The following is a 19,021-nucleotide window of genomic DNA, read 5'->3' on the forward strand; positions in this document are numbered from 1 at the left end:
TAAATGTCAGGCAAAGTTTTCACACAATTTTTACATAAATGCAACTGACCCAGAACTATTTTAATTTCTCTTGTGTCATTGATAGATGCAGATTTTCAAACAGTCCTGCTGAGACCAAATAGTCTGAGACTTAATGACATCAGTACACAATACAAAAAATGGACAAAATGATAACAAGACTGTTGTGGCTTATAGTGGAATGTGTCTTTTTTTTATAAAAGTCATTTAGGAATAATATTTACATGCAGACTCAATACATCAAAGCATTTGCAACGAAGTTCCAATACACACTTGCATATTTACACAACATTTTGGAACAATCTTAAAATTTGTAAATGGTGCTCTCTACAATGAGGTTTGTTGATAACATGCAGCCACCAAGTTTAGAAACTCAGCAGTTATTGTAACAACCATAATAGCAATACTGCTCATTAACTGGGTTTCTTAACCCAGAAGATCAGCATACATTTGGCAACATCTGAGAGTAGGTGTTCATTATAAAAAATTAAAAAAAAACTACTGGAACTCATCATCAGAACTCAGAAGTGTTGTTTTCTCATTGTAGTTTGCACTGATAGTAGAGACTCGCTGACCACCAGATAGTGAAGTATGTCTGCGTGAATTAGCTAGTCCCATTCCTAATACAGGACCGTAACCATTAACACCATTACCATTTCCACAACCCGCCAAAGAGGGATCATCTGGATCATAACTGCTGACACGAATGCCACGCTGTGAGTCTGAGCCTCCTGTAACACAATGTATCATAGCATCAATATACAAAATTATATTCTGAATATTTGAATCAGATACATGTGTTTGAAAGAAATTAGCACACACCATTTTCTGGCTGTGTTTTGAGTATAAGAATGTATCACCTGCAGATAGAGCAGTGTGCATGAATGAAATCTGTTGCCCAATTTGTTCTACACTGAGACACTTTAAGAATGCAACACAAAATTGCCAGTTTTCACATTACACACTTCAGCTGCAATCTCCTAGCAGTTAACAATTCTGGTGCAAGCTGTGTATGAGAATGAGCTTCTACTACTAACTCTCTCTTGAAAAATGTGGATACATGAAACACTATTGCTCTTATCTTTTTGTGTTTTCTTCCTGTCACTAATAACAAAATAGCAAAAGAAGTAGAATTAAATTCATTCTTACATGGAAATGATTCTAAACTCACAACACACACTTCATAAATAGTTTAAAGACAGAACTGACAGAAATTTGGAGTTGATGGATGCATGGTGTAGCATATATTGCAGCTCTACCAGTCTTTGACTATGCACATCATCTTTGGTATTTAATTATTTAGTTAACAATATTAGGGAAAGAATAGATTGCTGCTCACTATAAATATGACACAGTGAGTTGCAGACAGGCACAATGAAAAGACTGTTACACATTTAGCATTCAGCCGAAATCATCTTCAGAAAAGAAAACACACACACACACACACACACACACACACACATATTCATACAAACAAGTACAACTCCGGATTGGGTGGAGAAAGGGAGAGGGATAGCAGGGTACGGGTATGTGGGAGGGAGGGGTGGGGGTGAAGAAGAGCACGGTCTAGCAGAGTGTACAGGAACTACCTGCTAGTCACAGTGTTAGAAGACTGTGGGGCATGGAGGTAGGGAGGGGGAGTGAAAAAGGTGAGGGGCAGTAAAGAAGAAAGACAGCCACGTGCATTGGTGGAGGGTGACACATAGTGTGGGTAAGAGGACATGAACCGGGAGGTGGGGAAAAAAAGGAACAAAAAAGGAGAGGAACAGGGAAAGACGAGCAGATGCATTAGCAGAAGATTACAAATAAACAGGATGGGAGATGAAAAGGAGAAGGAGGCACTAGCACAGAGGGACAGAAACTGTTGGGTGGACTTTGTGGAAACAGTAGATTACCATAGGTTGAGGCCAGGATAATTTTGGGAGTGGAGAATGTGTTGTAAGGATAACTTCCACCTGCGCAGTTCAGAAAATCAGATGATAGAGGGGAGCATCTAGGTGGCCTAGGTTGTGAAGCAGCCATTAAAATGAAGCACATCATGTACAGCTGCATGTTGGGCCATGGAGTGGTCTATCAAGGTCTTGGTTACAGTTTGACGATGGCTGTTCATCCTGGTAGACAGATGGATGGTAGTCATACCAACGTATAAAGCTGTGCAATGACTGCAGCAGAGCTGGTATATGTCATGACTATTTCCACAGATGGCTCAGCCTCTGATGGCGTAGGATAAGCCTGTGACAGGACTGGAATTGGAAGTGCTGGGTGGATGGATTGGGTAGATCTTTCACCTGGACCTTCCATAAGGATGGCAGGTGTTGATATGCCGGTACTGTTGGTGGTTGGTGGGTTTTATTGCAGCTGTTGAAATGCTGGTACTGTTGGTGGTCAGTGGGTTTTGTGTGGTCAGAAGCTTGGATGGAGCCATCAGAGAGCCCAGGTCAATGCCCAGAAAGGCGGTATACTGTGTTGATGAGGACCAGGTAAAGTGGATGGGAGGGAAGTGTTGAAGTTGTGAAGGAATGAGTTTAGGGTGTCTTAGAGGATCACAAGAATATCATTAAAGATCCGAGCCAGACCAGGGGTTAGGGGTTTTTGGAGGTTAAACAGGCTGGTAATGGAGGGTCCCATGCAGGTGCCCATGGCTGTGCCACGGATTTGTTTGTATAACTTCCCTTCAAAGGAGAAGTAGTAGTAGCTTGGATAAAGTTGGTAAGGTGTATGAAAAATGAGGTAGTGGGTTTTGAGTCTCAAGGATGGTAGGAAAGGTAATGTTCAACAGTGGCTAGACCATGGGCATGAGAGATGATGCAGTATAGGGAAGTGGCATCAACAGTGACAACTAGGAATCCAGAAGGTAAAGGGATGGGGATGATGGAGAGTCGGTGAAGGGAGTGGTTGGCATCTTTGATGTGAGAGGCTAGATTTTGGGCAATTGGTTGGAGATATTGGTCACTGAAAGCCAAAATTCTTTCAGTGGGGTACAAGAACTAGCTACAATGGGTCTTCCAGGATTGTTGGGTCTGTAGATTTTGAGAAGCATATAGAAGGATTTCTAGGATAGTATCACTCTGGCAGAATTTATGGGTGGGGGAGTCAGATAACTGGCAGAGGCCTTCTGCCAGGTAGTCTCTGTGATTCATAATGACAGTGGTGGGACCTTCATCTGCAGGTAGGATGATTTGGTCAGGATGTGTTTTGAGGTTGTATTTCACTGTCCCTTCTTCTGCTGAAAGGTTGGTTTGACTACCAACCAGCTGTCCACCAGGATGAATGGTCACTGCCAAACTGTGGGTGAGAGGATGGTAGACCACCCTGTGGCATAACATGCTGCTGAACATAACAAACTGCTGAACATAACATACTTGATTCCAATGGCTGCATCTGGATTGCCCTCCGCCACCAGATTTTCTGAAATGTGCAGATCTGAGTTATCCTTACAATACATTCTTTGTTCCCAAAATTATACCAGCCTCAGCCTATGTTAATCTACTGTCCCCACATCCTCCGCCCAATACTTTCTGCCCCTCTGTCCTATCACCTCCACCCTGTTCTTGCCCATTACTCACACTGTGTGCCACTCTCTGCAATGCATCCACCCATCTTTCCCCTTTCCTCCTCCTCTCCTTTTCCCCTTCCCCAACTCCTGGCCTTACGGCCTCCGAATGCTGTGCCTTTTCGGCCTTCGTCAACAATACAATAGAACACACTGCGAGCAGTAGCACCAGTGCGTGATGGGAATTGTGACTGGGGGAGGTAAGGAAGAGGCTGGGGTGGGGAGGTGGAGAGATAGTATGGTAGGGGTGGAAGACAGTGAAGTGCTGCAGGTTAGACGGGGGGCAGCAGAGAGGTGGGGAGGGGGAGGGGGAGGGGGAAGTAGTGGGAAAGGATAGAAGTAAAAAGACTGGGTGTGAAACACAGAAGGAGCTGAATGGGTGAAGACAGTGACTAACGAAGGTTGAGGCCAGGAGTGTTATGGGAATGTAGAATTTATTGTGGGGAAAGTTCCCACCTGTGCAATTCAGGAAAGCTGGTGTTGGTGGGAAGGATCCATATGGCACAGGCTGTGAAGCAGTCATTGAAATGAAGGATGTCATGTTTGGCAGAGTGTTCAGCAACAGGGTTGTCCGCTTGTTTCTTGGCCACAGTTTGTCAGTTGCCATTCATGCAGACGGACAGCTTGTTGGTCTTCAAGCACACATAGAATGCAGCACAGTGGTTTCAGCTTAGTTTGTAAATCACTTGACTGGTTTCACAGGTAGCCCTGCCTTTGAAGGGATAGGTCATGTCAGTGACCGGACTGGAATAGGTGGTGGTAGGAGGATGTATGGGTCAGGCCGCACAGGATTAGCCGAGCGGTCTAGGGCGCTGCAGTCATGGACTGTGGGGCTGGTCCCGGCGGAGGTTCGAGTCCTCCCTCGGGCATGGGTGTGAGTGTTTGTCCTTAGGATAATTTAAGTTAAGTAGTGTGTAAGCTTAGGGACTGATGACCTTAGCAGTTGAGTCCCATAAGATTTCACACACATTTTTTTGTATGGGTCAGGTCTTGCATCTAGGTCTGTTACAGGGGAATGAGCCATGAGGTACGGGTTTGGGAGAAGGGATTGTGTAGGGATGGACGAGCATATTGTGTAGGTTCGGTGGACCACCAGAATACCCCTGTGGGAGGGGTGTGGAGCATAGTGGGCAGGACATTTCTCATTTCAGGGCAGGACGAGAGGTAATTGAAACCCTGGCAGAGAATGTAATTCAGTGGCCCCAGTCCTGGGTGGTACTGAGTTACGAGGGGAATGCTCCTCTGTGGCCAGACGGTTGGACTTTGGGAGATGGTGGGAGACTGGAAAGATAAGGCACAGGAGGTTTGTTTTTGTACAAGGTTGGGAGGATAATTACTGTCTATGAAGACTTCAGCGAGACCCTCGATATATTTCGAGAGGGACTGCTCTTCACTGCAGATGTGACAAACATGGGTGATCAGTCCCTTCTGTACATTCTAGCCACCCCTACCTCTCATCATGCCCTAAAATGAGAAATGTCCTGCCCACTATCCTCCCCACCCCTCCTGCAGTGGTATCCAGTGGTCCACCAAACCTACACAATATACTTGTCCATCCTTACACAATCCCTTCTCTCAAACCCTTATCTCATGGCTCATACCGCTGTAATATACTTAGACATAAGACCTGTCCCATACATCCTCCCACCACCACCTACTCCGGTCCTGTTTCTAACATCACCTATTGCATCAAAGGCAGGTCTACCTTTGAAACTAGTCCTGTGATCTACAAGCTAAGCTGCAGCCACTGTGCTGCATTCTATGTGGGCATGACAACCAACAAGCTGTCTGTCTGCATGAATGGCCAGTGACAAACTGTGGCCAAGAAACAAGTGGACCACCCTGTTGCTGAACATGCTGCCAAACATGACATCCTTCAGTTCAGTGACTGCACTTCACAGTCTGTGCCATATGGATCCTTCCCACCAAAACCAGCTTTTCTGAATTGTGCAGGTGGGAACTTTCCCTGCAATACATTCTACATTCCCATAACCATCCTGGCCTCAACCTCCATTAGTCACTGTCCTCACACATCCAGCTCCTTCCTTGTTCCCATGCGAGCACTACACAGGTGTCATCAGACCATCACACCTAGTCTTTTTACTTCTCTCCTTTTACACTACTTCCCCCCTTCCTTCCCACCTCTCCCCTGCTCCTCATCTAACCTGCAGCACATCACTGCCCACCATCCCCACTATACTAACCCTCCCCCCTCCCCGCACCAGCCTCCTCCTTAGCCCCACACAGTCGCCACTCCCATTGTGCACTGGTGCTGCTGCTCACAGAGTGAAAAAAAAGGCTCTGAGCACTATGGGACTTAACTACTGAGGTCATCAGTCCCCTAGATCTTAGAACTACTTAAACCTAACTAACCTAAGGACATCACATACATCCATGCCCGAGGCAGGATTTGAACCTGTGACTGTAGCGGTCGCGCGGTTCCAGACTGTAGCGCCTAGAACCGCTTAGCCACACCGGGTGGCTGCTCACAGAATGGTTTCAGTTGCCTGAGACTGCAGACAGGTGTGTGTGTGTTTAAAGCCATAGGTAGATCTCATACAAAGACAGAGAGATAATGTGTATAGTAAACAGAAAAGAGGAGGGAAGAAGATGTGGGACAAAAGTATTTATGTAAGCTATGATCTGGGGGTTGGTGAATGTTAGGTACAAGTTGGAGAATTTGAAATGTTGGAGTCTGCAAGGAGTTTCAGAATGAAGAGGTAAAACAAATTCCGAGATTCCTGCTGCTCTGCTTCACACAATGCTTAACAATAAGATATGAAACAATATTGGTTTATGACAAACTGTCAGCATCAGCAACAACTGATAAGACCACTGTTTGCAAGTTGCAAAAGTGAGAATACAACTTTTTAAAAAAATTGTCTCCCTTTCAACTATGGCTCACTCAGCTGAATAGTAAGTACTCCTCTTCTGTCTCATGTTATATTAATAATCTGTGTTCTGTGCTTTGTTTTAATTGTGTGTCTTAACACATGCAGCCACCGACGAACCATGGACCTTGCCATTGGTGGGGAGACTTGTGTGCCTCAGCGATACAGATAGCCATACTGTAGATGCAACCACAACGGAGGGGTATCTGTTGAGAGGCCAGACAAACGTGTGGTTCCTGAAGAGGGGAGCAGCTTTTTCAGTATCAATTTTACAATTGTACAATTTGTGCTATATGGTAAAACTGGACCAATAAAAAATCAAATCAAATTAAAAAAATCAAATCAAAGTAATTGCAGGGGCAACAGTCTGGATGATTGACTGATCTGGCCTTGTAACACTAAACAAAATGGCCTCTCTCTGCCGGTACTGTGAACAGCTGAAAGCAAGGGGAAACTACAGCTGTATTTTTCCCGAGGGCATGCAGCTTTACTGTAGGGTTAAATGATGGTGGCGTCCTCTTGGGTAAAATATTCCAGAGGTAAAATAGTCCCCCATTTGGATCTCTGGGCAAGGATTACTCAGCAGGACATCGTTATCAGGAGAAAGAAAATTGGCGTTCTAAGGATCGGAGCATGGAATGTCAGATCCCTTAATTGGGCAGGCAGGTTAGAAAATTTAAAAAGGGAAATGGATAGATTAAAGTGAGATATAGTGGTAATTAGTGAATTTCAGTGACAGGAGGAACAAGACTTCAGGTCAGGTGAATACAAGGTTATAAATTCAAAATCAAATAGAGGTAATGCAGGAGTAGGTATAATAATGAATAAAAAAAAATAGTAGTGCGGGTAAGCTACTACAAACAGCATAGTGAACGCATTATTGTGGCCAAGATAAACATGGACCCCACGCCTACCACAGTAGTACAAGTTTATATGCAACTAGCTCCGCAGATGACAAAGAGATTGATGAAATGTATGATCAGATAAACGAAATTATTCAGATAGTGAAGGGAGACGAAAATTTAATAGTCATGGGTGACTGGAATTCAGTACTAGGAAAAGGAAGAGAAGGAAATGTAGTAGGTTAATATGGAATGGGAGTAAGAAATGAAAGAGGAAGCCACTTGGTAGAATTTTGCACAGAGCATAACTTAGTCATAGCTAACATCTGGTTCAAGAATCATAAAAGAAGGTTGTATACATGGAAGAGGCCTGGAGATACTTGAAGGTTTCAGATAGATTATATAATGGTAAGACAGAGATTTAGGAACCAGGTTTTAAATTGTAAGACATTTCCAGGGGCAGATGTGGACTCTGACCACAATTGATTGTTTATGAACTGTAGATTAAAACTGAAGAAACTGCAAAAAGGTGGGAATTTAAGGAGATGGGATCTGGATAAACTGACAGAACCAGACGTTGCAGAGAGCTTCCAGGAGAGCTTTAGGGAACGATTGAGAGGAATGGGGGAAAGAAATACAGTAGAAGAAGAATGGGTAGCTTTGAGAGATGAAATAGTGAAGGTAGCAGAGGATCAAGTAGGTAAAAAGACGATGGCTAGTAGAAATCCTTGGGTAATAGAAGATATATTGAATTTAATTGATGAAAGGAGAAAATATATAAATGCAGTAAATGAAGCAGGCAAAAAGGAATACAAATGTCCCAAAAATGAGATTGACAGGAAGTGCAAAATGGCTACGCAAGGATGGCTAGAGGACAATTGTAAGGATGTAGAGGCATATCTCACTAGGTGTAAGATAGATCTGCCTACGGGAAAATTAAAGAGACTTTTGGAGAAAAGAGAACCACTTGTATGAATATCAAAAGCGCAGATGGAAACCCAGTTCCAAGCAAAGAAGAGAAAGCAGAAAGGTGATAGGAGTATATAGAAGGTCGGTACAAGGGTGATGTACTTGAGGACAATATGGAAATGGAAGAGGATGCAGATGAAGATGAAATGGGAAACATGATACTTTGTGAAGAGTTTGACAGAGCACTGAAAGATCTAAGCCAAAACAAGTCCCCAGGAGTAGACAACATTCTATTGGAACTACTGATAGCCTTGGGAGAGCCATCCTTGACAAAACTCTAGCATTTGGTGAGCAAGATGTATGAGGCAGGCGAAATACCCTCAGACTTCAAGATGAATATAATAATTCCAATCCCAAAGAAAGCGGGTGTTGAAAAATGTGAAAATTACTGAACTATCAGTTTAATAAGCAACGGCTGCAAAATATTAACACGAATTCTTTACAGATGAATGGAAAAACTGGTAGAAGCTGACCTCGGAGAAGATCAGTTTGGATTCAAAGAAATGTTGGAACACGTGAGGCAATGCTGACCCTATGACTTATCTTAGAAAATAGATTAAGGAACGGAAAACCTATGTTTCTAGCATTTGCAGACTTAGAGAAAGCTTATGACAATGTTGACTGGAATACTCTCTTTCAAATTCTAAAGGTGGCAGGGGTAAAATACAGGGAGCGAAAGGCTATTCACAATTTGTACAGAAACCAGATGGCAGTTATAAGAGTCGAGGGGTATGAAAGGGAAGCAGTGGTTGGGAAGGGAATGAGACGGGGTTCTAGCCTATCCCCAATGTTATTCAATATGTATATTGAGCAAGCAGTAAAGGAAAGAAAAGAAAAATTTGGAGTAGGAATTAAAATCGATGGAGAAGAAATAAAAACTTTGAGGTTCGCTGATGACATTGTAATTCTGTCAGAGACAGCAAAGGAAGAGCAGCTGAATGGAATAGACAGTGTCTTGAAAGGAGGATATAAGATGAACATCAACAAAAGCAAAACGAGGATAATGGAATGTAGTTGAATTAAATCAGGTGGTGCTGAGGGTATTAGATTAGGAAATGAGACACTTAAAGTAGTAAATGAGTTTTGCTATTTAGGGAGCAAAATAACTGATGATGGTCAAAGTAGAGAGGATATAAAATGTGGACTGGCAATGGCAAGGAAAGCGTTTCTGAAGAAGAAGAGAAATTTGTTAACATCCAGTGTAGATTTAGGTGTCAGTAAGTCTTTTCTGAAAGTATTTCTATGGAGTGCAGCCATGTATGGAAGTGAAATGTGGACGATAAATAGTTTGGACAAGAAGAGAATAGAAGCTTTCAAAATGTGGTGCTACAGAAGAATGATGAAGATTAGATGGGTAGACCACATAACTAATGAGGAGGTATTGAATAGAATTGGGAAGAAGAGAAATTTGTGGCACACCTTGAGTAGAAGAAGGGATCGGTTCGTAGGGCATGTTCTGAGGCATCAAGGGATCACCAATTTAGTATTGGAGGGCACTATGGAGACTAAAAATCGTAGAGGTAGACCAAGAGATGAATACACTAAACAGATTCAGAAGGATGTAGGTTGCAGTAGGTACTGGGAGATGAAGAAGCTTGCACAGGATACAGTAGCATGGAGAGCTACATCAAACCAGTCTATGGACTGAAGACCACAACAACAACAACACGTGCAGTTTTCAATTTCATCACAGCTTTTATAGTTCTTAGCTTCTTCTCCTACTTTTTTCTTAAAACATATTTCTGTTACAGTTAACTTTATTTTCTTATAATTCTTATGACTTTGAAATTACCATTGTTCTGTAGTTTTAATGGGAATGCAGCTCCTTGATTATTATTATTATTATTATTATTATTATTATTATTATTATTATTACATTGATGTCCTTCAGGGATGATTCATTATGCTATTCATTTTGAATGCATCCACTGTGCTGTGCTGGTACTGCGAATGGCTGAATATAAGGGCAAACTACAGCGGTAATTTTTCCCACGGATATGCAACTCTACTGTATCATTAAATGATGATGGCGTCCTCTTGGGTGAAATATTCCGGAGGTAAAATAGTCTGCCATTCAGATCTCTGAGCAGGGACTGCTCAGGATGATGTCATCAGGAGAAAGAAACTTGGCATTCTACCAATCAGAGCATGGAATGTTAGATCCCTTAATCAGGCATGTAGGTTAGAAAATTTAAAAAGGGAAATGGATAGGCTGAAGTTAGATATAGTGGAAATTAGTGAAGTTGGGCGGCAACAGGAACAGGACTTCTGGTCAGGTGGATACATGGTTATAAAAAACAAAATCAAATATGGATAATGCAGGAGTAGGTTTAATAATGAATAAGAAAATAGGAGTGCGGGTAAGCTACTATGAACAGCATAGGGAATGCATTATGATAGCCAAGATAGGCATGAAGCCCACACCCATGATAGTAGCACGATTCTACATGCCAACTAGTTCCACAGATGGTGAGGAGATTGCAGATATGTATGATGAGGCAAAAGAAATTATTCAGATAGTTAAAGGAGACAAAAATTTAATAATAATGGGGGAGTGAAATTTGATACGAAAATGAAGAGAAGAAAAAAATAGTGGGTAAATATGGGCTGGGGCTAAAGAATGAAAGAGGAAGCTGCCTGGTAGGATTTTGCACAGAGCATAATTTAATCATCACTAACATTTGGTTTAAGTATAATGAAAGAAGGTTGTATATGTGTGAGAGACCTGGAGACACCAGGTTTCAGATTGAATATATAATGCTGAGACAGAGATTTAGGAACCAGATTTTAAACTGTAAGACATTTCCAGGTGTAGATGTGGACTCTGACCATAATTTATTGGTTATGAACTGTAGATTAAAATTGAAAAAAAAAAAAAAAAAAAAAAAAAAAACAACAGGTAGGAAATTATGGAGAAGGGACGTGCATAATGCGAAAGAACCAGAGGTTGTTGAGAGGAACAAGAGCTTGTGGAGAGCTTCAGATCAAGCATTATACAACAGTTTCCTAGAATACGGGAAAGGAATACAATACAAGACTAATGGGTAGTGTAATACCTACAACGCCCCTCGGTGTTAATAAACCAAAATAGCTCCCAAATTAGCTCCCATGCCCTCGAAATATAAATTCAGAAAATTTCCCAAGCCCCTTCACAAGAAGTAATTTACGAAATAGAAATAAGAGACAGATAGAGGGAAATCTATAGTAGAAAAATAATAGAAAAAGAAAAGAACTTTAATCATAAATTTTGGAAGCATGTGAGGGGGGGGGGGGGGGGGGGGAAATGATAGAAATGGTTAAATTATTAGTTATTCTTATATATGAGAAAATCAATATTATAGTCACAGAATGTAGGTCTTGAACACCAAAGATAGCGTTTACAAAAGTATAAATAGACATACAATGCAATTATGATACTCCAGTCTCTATCCTCTAGTCTGTTCGAAGCCAATTAGGACGTACAGCTTTAGGAAGCAACAATAGGAGCTGTATTAAACCAAGGCACAAGAATAAATTGCGACGAGATTGTTTTTTGGGAAGCATTAATTTCAGATCAGAATTAGAACTTTTGTCACATTAGAGGAACGGGGAGTTGATCCATAATCTCTCTGACTTTAACGTCACTTCATGTGAAGATTTAAATATTTTACGGAATTAACGAATTTTGGACAGATTCAGACTTTGTATTGTGATAGTGGAAAAGCTTTACTTCACGTGACTAGTAATCATAGTTCGTGACAGTTTATGGATATTAAATGGGAACAATCTTTTTATCGAAAGTGACAGAACATTGTTTAGTATCTCTGATATTGACGGGATTCCAGATTAGATACTTATTCAAAGAACTCCTTTGAATGCGATTGTGTGAATGAACTGATTTATTAATAATTATCGTTAAATAAAATAACGTGTTAATTTGAAACTGACTATTCGTCTTGAAGTTTACAGACACAAGAAACCTGCACTGTTACCAATATATACAATGTCTCATATGTATTATCACTGGAAATAGAAAGTTCACAGTTCTTTTTGAAATAATACTGGTTTCTGTAACAGAAATAGAGGGGTATGGCGGCATACATGACCGTAACTTTAAATTTGGTATATATAGGTCTTTTTCATTTGAAACCCAATAGTGGATGTATCAATGTAATCAGGAAAGACTATAGAATTTAATAAAACCATAAAAATATTTCGATTTTTCCAGCATTTATAAGTACCCTGTACCCTTAATGATGAAAGCACTAAATTTAAAAATGTAGCAAATGAAACAGGAAAAGGGAATACAAATGTTAAAAAAATGAGATTGACAGGAAGTGTAAAATTGCTAAGCAATGGTTGCTAGAGGACAAACTTAAGGATTTGGAAGCATATTTCACAAGGGGAAACATAGATACCACCTACAGAAAAATTAAAGAGACCTTTGGGGGAAAAGAGAAGCAGCTGTATGAATATCAAGAGCGCAGATGGTAAACCAGCCCTAAGCAAGGAAGTGAAAGCTGAAAGCTGGAAGGAGTATATAGAGGGTTTATACAAGACAGATGAACTTGAAACCAATGTTTTAGAAAGGGAAATGGATGTATATGAGATGGGAGATATGATTCTGTGAGAAGAATTTGACAAAGCTCTGAAAGATATAAGTCAAAACAAGGCTCTGGGAGTAGACAATTTTCTGTGAGAACTACTGATAGCCTTGGAAGAACCAGCCATGGCAAAACTCTTCCATCTGATGTGCAAGATATATGAGACAGACGAAATACCCTCATCCTTCATGAAGAATGTAGTAATTCCTATTCCAAAGAAAGCAGCTTACCAACAGAAGACAGGCAGGTAGAGATATTCTTATGAGAGGGATGTTTGCATGGGACAAAATCAGGCTCCTGCTGAATCATGGTAGCATTTTATTTATGTAATTTTTTTTTACTTACAGCATTGTGTGGGTGACCTATATCTTCAGCAAGTCATTTCAATACATTAGTGCTCCTTAATTATGTCAGAATGATTTGAGCATAACACCATGTTGCTTTGGTTGGGTCCCAGAGAATTTCACAAGGAAACATCAAACTTTTTCTATCGACTTTTCTTTCATGACAGCACTCTTGCATAAAACATTCTCAGACTTCTTGCTGTGTCTCAGGATAAAACCTCAAGCTTTCAATGCTTTCTACCATCATCATCATCATCATCATCAGGAGCAATTGACTGTCAAAATTGCTGGTTTGGTGGCCTTACATAGGCCAAAAATGACTTCTGATGGGTTAGTAGTTACATCATGCTGTTGCCCCCCCTGCGGGTCCGGGGTAAGAATAGGCCCGAGGTATTCCTGCCTGTCGTAAGAGGCGACTAAAAGGAGTTTCAACCGTTTCGGCCTTCTATGTGATGGTCCCCCTTGGGGTTTGACCTCCATTTTTCAAAATTCTACAGAAGTACGAGCCTTTTGGGGAAGGACACCTTACATGGTGTACCACTGGTCCTAAGTGCACTAAGACCTTGGCACTCAGCATTGCACTGGCGTTGTAACCATACCCACTATTCCTCAAAGTGGGCCTAAACGCCTGATGGGTTGTCCAAGTTACGCCCATAGTGCATCTCCATCTGCACCAGTGATCATGATGGACTTCCCATGGCACCAGAAATCCAGCACGGTAGCCAGCCCATTGTGGTGGGGTCGTCATGTACCCTCTAGGTTGTAGCCCCCTGACAACACAGGGATCGTACTGCCGATACCTGAGCTGCCCCCTCCCCACGTCGGCCAAGGAGTAGATGCCCGTCTCCTTGGGGCATCAGGACTCCCGGCAATGGTCATCCTGCCAGGTGGCCCTTGCTGCGGCTGGGTGGCGCCCGTGGGGAGAGCCCCTGGTCGGAGTGGGTGGTATCGGGGCGGACGTTTCGCAGATGAAATGTCAACATGTATCAGGTCGCTCTGCGACCGAGTCTTTCAAAAGAAAAGGTACCGTTTCTAGTTCTGGTTCTCCTGCCCTTTCCCCCTTGGCCACTCCATGGGAGGAGGGACAGGCCCGCCGGCTTGGGGCGAAGTACTTCCCCCGCTATTTGGTCTGTTCTCGAACCGATGGGGGGACGTTCGCCACCTCCAAGCCCATGTTCTTTGTTCAGCACATTGAGGACGTCTTCGGGGAAATCGAGGCTCTCAGCAAGATGCGTTCAGGGTCCGTTCTTATCAAGACCACCTCCGCCACACAGTCGGCGGTGCTCCAGGCATGCGACCGCCTAGGGGACATCCCAGTATCCATTGTCCCACATCTGGCACTAAATAGGACACAGGGGGTTATATTTCATCGTGACCTCCTGCTACAATCTGACGAGGAGCTCAGGGCCAACCTGGAGCGCCGAGGCGTGCATTTCATCCGGCGAGTCCAGCGCGGCCCCAAAGACCGTCGCATCGACACCGGGGCCTTTATCCTCGCCTTCGAGGGGGACGTTCTCCCGGAGAAGGTAAAGGTGATGTGCTACCGGTGTGACGTACGACCTTACGTCCCGCCTCCTATGCGCTGTTTTGGGTGTTTGCGCTTTGGGCACATGTCGTCACAGTGTGAGGCTGAGCCCCTTTATGGCGATTGTGGACGTCCTCTTCGTGAGGAACATGCATGCACCCCACCACCTCGGTGCGTTAATTGTCCTGGCGTCCACTCGCCTAGATCCTCAGACTGCCCCGCATATCAGAAGGAGAAGAAGATACAAGAAATCAAAACTTTGGATCGGCTCTCTTATTCTGAGGCCAGGAAGCAGTATGACCGCCTCCATCCCGTGCCATTGACCACTTCGTTTGCCTCAGTTGTGTCCACTCCTTCCGCGGTATCCTCACCCCTATCCTGTCCCCCCTCCGCCTCCTCCGACCATCAGGGGGCTCTGCCTTCGCCTCCCAAATCCCTCCCTTCCAAATCCTCCTCCTCCGTGGCCCCCACCCCCTCTGCCCCAGGGGCCACCCTTCCTCCTCCTCGTCCCCCCCCCCCCCCCCACGCCACCTGAGAAGCGATCCTCTTCTCAGGCGTCCATCGGGGAAACGTTCCGGACCCCAGCTTCCGAGGTCCGGCGTCCCAAAATGGACACCGCGCGTGAGGACCTTCTTCGGGTCCAGCACACCATCCCTGTGCCTCCTCGGCCTTCCAAGAAGGCCTCCAAGAAGAAGTCTCTATCCCTCTCTCCACCCCGGCGCGTTTCGTCTGACGCTCTATCCATGAGTCGCTGCTCCCGGCCGTCCTCAGTTTCGCCGGGACGCTCTGCTGCCAGGCGCTCAGCTGGCCTTTTGTCGGCAAATATTGCTGCCCCTCCTACACAACCAGGGACAGCGGCCGCAGCTGGCGATGAGTCGGTGGAACCGGATCTGCCTCCTGTCGGTTGTAGCGTTGTTCCCTCGCAACCTGGCCCTCTGCAGCCGTCGAGGTGACCAGCGCTTCCCCGTCTCGTTCCCCCAACTTTTTGGCTAGCGATGGCATTGTTTCATTGGAACATAAGAGGTATTCGATCTAATCGGGAGGAATTACAACTGCTCCTCCGCCTGCACTGTCCTTGGTCTCCAGGAAACCAAGTTGCGCCCGACTGACCGTATTGCCTTTACCCACTATACCTCGGAGCGGTATGACCTCACCCCTGTAGACGGTATCCCAGCTCATGGTGGGGTCATGTTGCTCATTCGGGACGATGTCTATTACCATCCCATCCCATTGACCACCCCACTCCAAGCAATAGCTGTCCGCATTACTCTTTCTACTTTTACTTTTTCAGTTTGTACCATCTACACTCCATCGTCATCTGCTGTTAGTCGGGCTGACATGATGCACCTGATCGTTCAGCTTCCCCCGCCGTTTTTATTGTTTGGCGACTTCAGTGCCCATCATCCCCTTTGGGGCTCTCCTGCATCCTGTCAAAGAGGCTCACTCTTGGCGGATGTCTTCAACCATCTCAATCTTGTCTTCCTCAATACCGGCGCCCCGACTTTCCTCTCGGACTCTACTCATACCTACTCCCACTTGGACCTCTCGATCTGTTCTACCACTCTTGCCCGTCGGTTCGAGTGGTATGTCCTTTCGAGCGACCACTTCCCCTGTGTCGTTCGTCTCCTGCACCACACCCCATCCCCACGTCCTTCGAGCTGGAACATACTGAAAGCTGACTGGGGACTTTACTCCTCCCTGGCGACCTTTCCGGACCACGATTTTCCCAGTTGTGACAGTCAGGTCGAATACCTCACGGCTGTTATCATCAATGCTGCCGAACGTTCCATTCCTCGTACTACTTCTTCTTCACGTCGCGTTTCCGTCCCCTGGTGGAACGAGGCTTGTAGGGACGCTATCCGTGCTCGACGACGTGCATTACGCACCTTTCGCCGCCATCGTACGTTGGCGAATTGTATTGAATACAAACGACTCCGAGCGCAATGCCGTAGAGTCATCAAAGACAGCAAAAGAGCTTGTTGGGCCTCTTTCACCAGCTCCTTTAACAGTTTTACTCCCTCTTCCGTCGTTTGGGGTAGCCTGCGCTGGCTGTCGAGCATTAGGGCCCACTCCTCAGTACCTGGCCTGACCTCAGGTAATGAGGTCCTTGTTGATCCTGTGGCTGTCTCCAACGCCTTTGGCCGCTTTTTTGCGGAGGTTTCAAGCTCCGCCCATTACCATCCTGCCTTCCTTCCCAGGAAAGAGGCAGAAGGGGCTCGGCGACCTTCCTTCCACTCGCTGAATCTGGAAACTTATAATGCCCCCTTTACTATGCGGGAACTCGAACGTGCGCTTGCACTGTCCCGGTCCTCTGCTCCGGGGCCAGATGCCATTCACGTTCAGATGCTGGCACACCTTTCTCCGGCGGGCAAAAGCTTCCTCCTTCGTACCTACAATCGCGTCTGGACTGAAGGTAAAGTCCCCATGCGTTGGCGTGACGCTGTTGTTGTTCCTATACCCAAACCCGGGAAGGATAGACACCTTCCTTCTAGTTACCGCCCCATTTCTCTTACAAGCTGTGTCTGTAAGGTGATGGAGCGCCTGGTTAATGCTCGGTTAGTCTGGATTCTTGAATCTCGACGACTACTTACTAATGTCCAATGCGGCTTTCGTCGCTGCCGCTCCGCTGTTGACCACCTTGTGACCTTGTCGACATTCATCATGAACAACTTTTTGCGAAGGCGCCAAACGGTAGCCGTGTTCTTCGACTTGGAGAAGGCTTATGATACCTGTTGGAGAGGAGGTATCCTCCGCACTATGCACAGGTGGGGCCTACGCGGTCGCCTGCCCCTTTTTATTGATTCCTTTTTAATGGATCGAAAGTTTAGGGTACGTGTGGGTTCCGTATTGTCCGACGTCTTCCTCCAGGAGAACGGAGTGCCTCAGGGCTCTGTCTTGAGTGTCGCCCTTTTTGCCATCGCGATCAATCCAATTATGGATTGCATTCCACCTAATGTCTCAGGCTCTCTCTTTGTCGATGACTTCGCGATCTACTGCAGTGCCCAGAGAACATGCCTCCTGGAGCGCTGCCTTCAGCGTTGTCTAGACAGCCTCTACTCATGGAGCGTGGCAAATGGCTTCCGGTTCTCTGAAGAGAAGACGGTTTGTATCAACTTTTGGCGATATAAAGCGTTCCTTCCGCCATCCTTACATCTCGGTCCCGTTGTTCTCCCATTCGTGGACACAACTAAGTTTCTAGGGCTCATGTTGGACAGGAAACTGTGTTGGTCTCCACATGTCTCTTATTTGGCGGCCCGTTGTACACATTCCCTTAATGTCCTCAGAGTTCTTAGCGGTTCATCTTGGGGAGCGGATCGCACTGTCCTGCTTCGCTTGTATCGGTCCATAGTCTGATCAAAGCTGGATTATGGGAGCTTCGTCTACTCGTCCGCTCGGCCATCCCTCTTACGCCGGCTTAACTCCATCCACCATTGGGGGATACGTCTTGCGACCGGAGCCTTCTACACTAGTCCTGTCGAGAGTCTTTATGCTGAAGCTGCCGAGTTACCATTGACCTACCGGCGCGACGTACTGCTGTGTCGGTATGCCTGCCGGCTGTTGTCTATCCCTGACCACCCCTCTTACGAGTCCTTCTTCGCCGATTCTCTCGACCATCAGTACGGGTTGTATGTGTCTGCCCTGCTGCCCCCCGGAGTCCGCTTCTGTCGCCTGCTTCGACAATTGGATTTTGCCCTCCCTACCACCTTCAGAGAGGGTGAGAGCCCGACACCACCTTGGCTCCAGGCTCCGGTTCCTATTTATCTCGACCTCAGCTCACTCCTGAAGGAGGGTACTCCGGCTGCAGTGTATTGCTCACGGTTTGTCGAACTTCATGCTCGGCTTGCCGGTCACACCTTTATTTACACCAATGGCTCCAAAACTGATGACGGTGTCGGCTGTGCCTTTGTCGTCGGGGCCGCCATCTTTAAACACCGGCTCCTCGACCAATGTTCCAGCTTTACGGCCGAGCTTTTTGCTCTCCATCAGGCCGTTCAGTATGCCCGCCGCCACCGCCATTCATCGCATGTACTCTGCTCTGACTCACTCAGTGCTCTTCAGAGCCTTGGAGCTCCCTATCCGGTCCATCCCTTGATTCAACGGATACAGCAGTCCCTCCATTCTTTCGCTGATAATGGTGGTTCTGTCAGCTTTCTGTGGGTTCCCGGACATGTAGGAGTGCCTGGGAATGAGGCTGCGGATGCTGCAGCCAAGGCTACAGTCCTCCTGCCTCGGCCAGCCTCCCATTGTGTCCCGTCATCTGACGTTCGTGGGGATGTATGTAAGAGGCTTGTGTCG

General features: G+C 45.4%; 1 protein-coding gene across 2 annotated transcripts in view; it reads right to left on the reverse strand.

Annotated features, from left to right (window-relative positions):
• Nucleotides 1–260: 260 nt before the first annotated feature.
• The window catches only part of LOC124788126 (transmembrane protein 184B), a 143,448-nt gene continuing 124,687 nt past the window's right edge, over nucleotides 261–19,021 (reverse strand). Inside the window, exon 10 of one of the 2 annotated variants that reach the window (XM_047255262.1) lies at nucleotides 261–749. In XM_047255262.1, the coding sequence (XP_047111218.1) occupies nucleotides 517–749 (233 nt within the window). In that variant the 3' untranslated portion in view covers nucleotides 261–516. The remainder of the gene's footprint in view (nucleotides 750–19,021) is intronic. The other variant, XM_047255261.1, reaches the window with a different exon arrangement.

The sequence above is a fragment of the Schistocerca piceifrons genome, chromosome 3 (assembly GCF_021461385.2).
Source record: "Schistocerca piceifrons isolate TAMUIC-IGC-003096 chromosome 3, iqSchPice1.1, whole genome shotgun sequence".
Classification (NCBI taxonomy): domain Eukaryota; kingdom Metazoa; phylum Arthropoda; class Insecta; order Orthoptera; family Acrididae; genus Schistocerca; species Schistocerca piceifrons.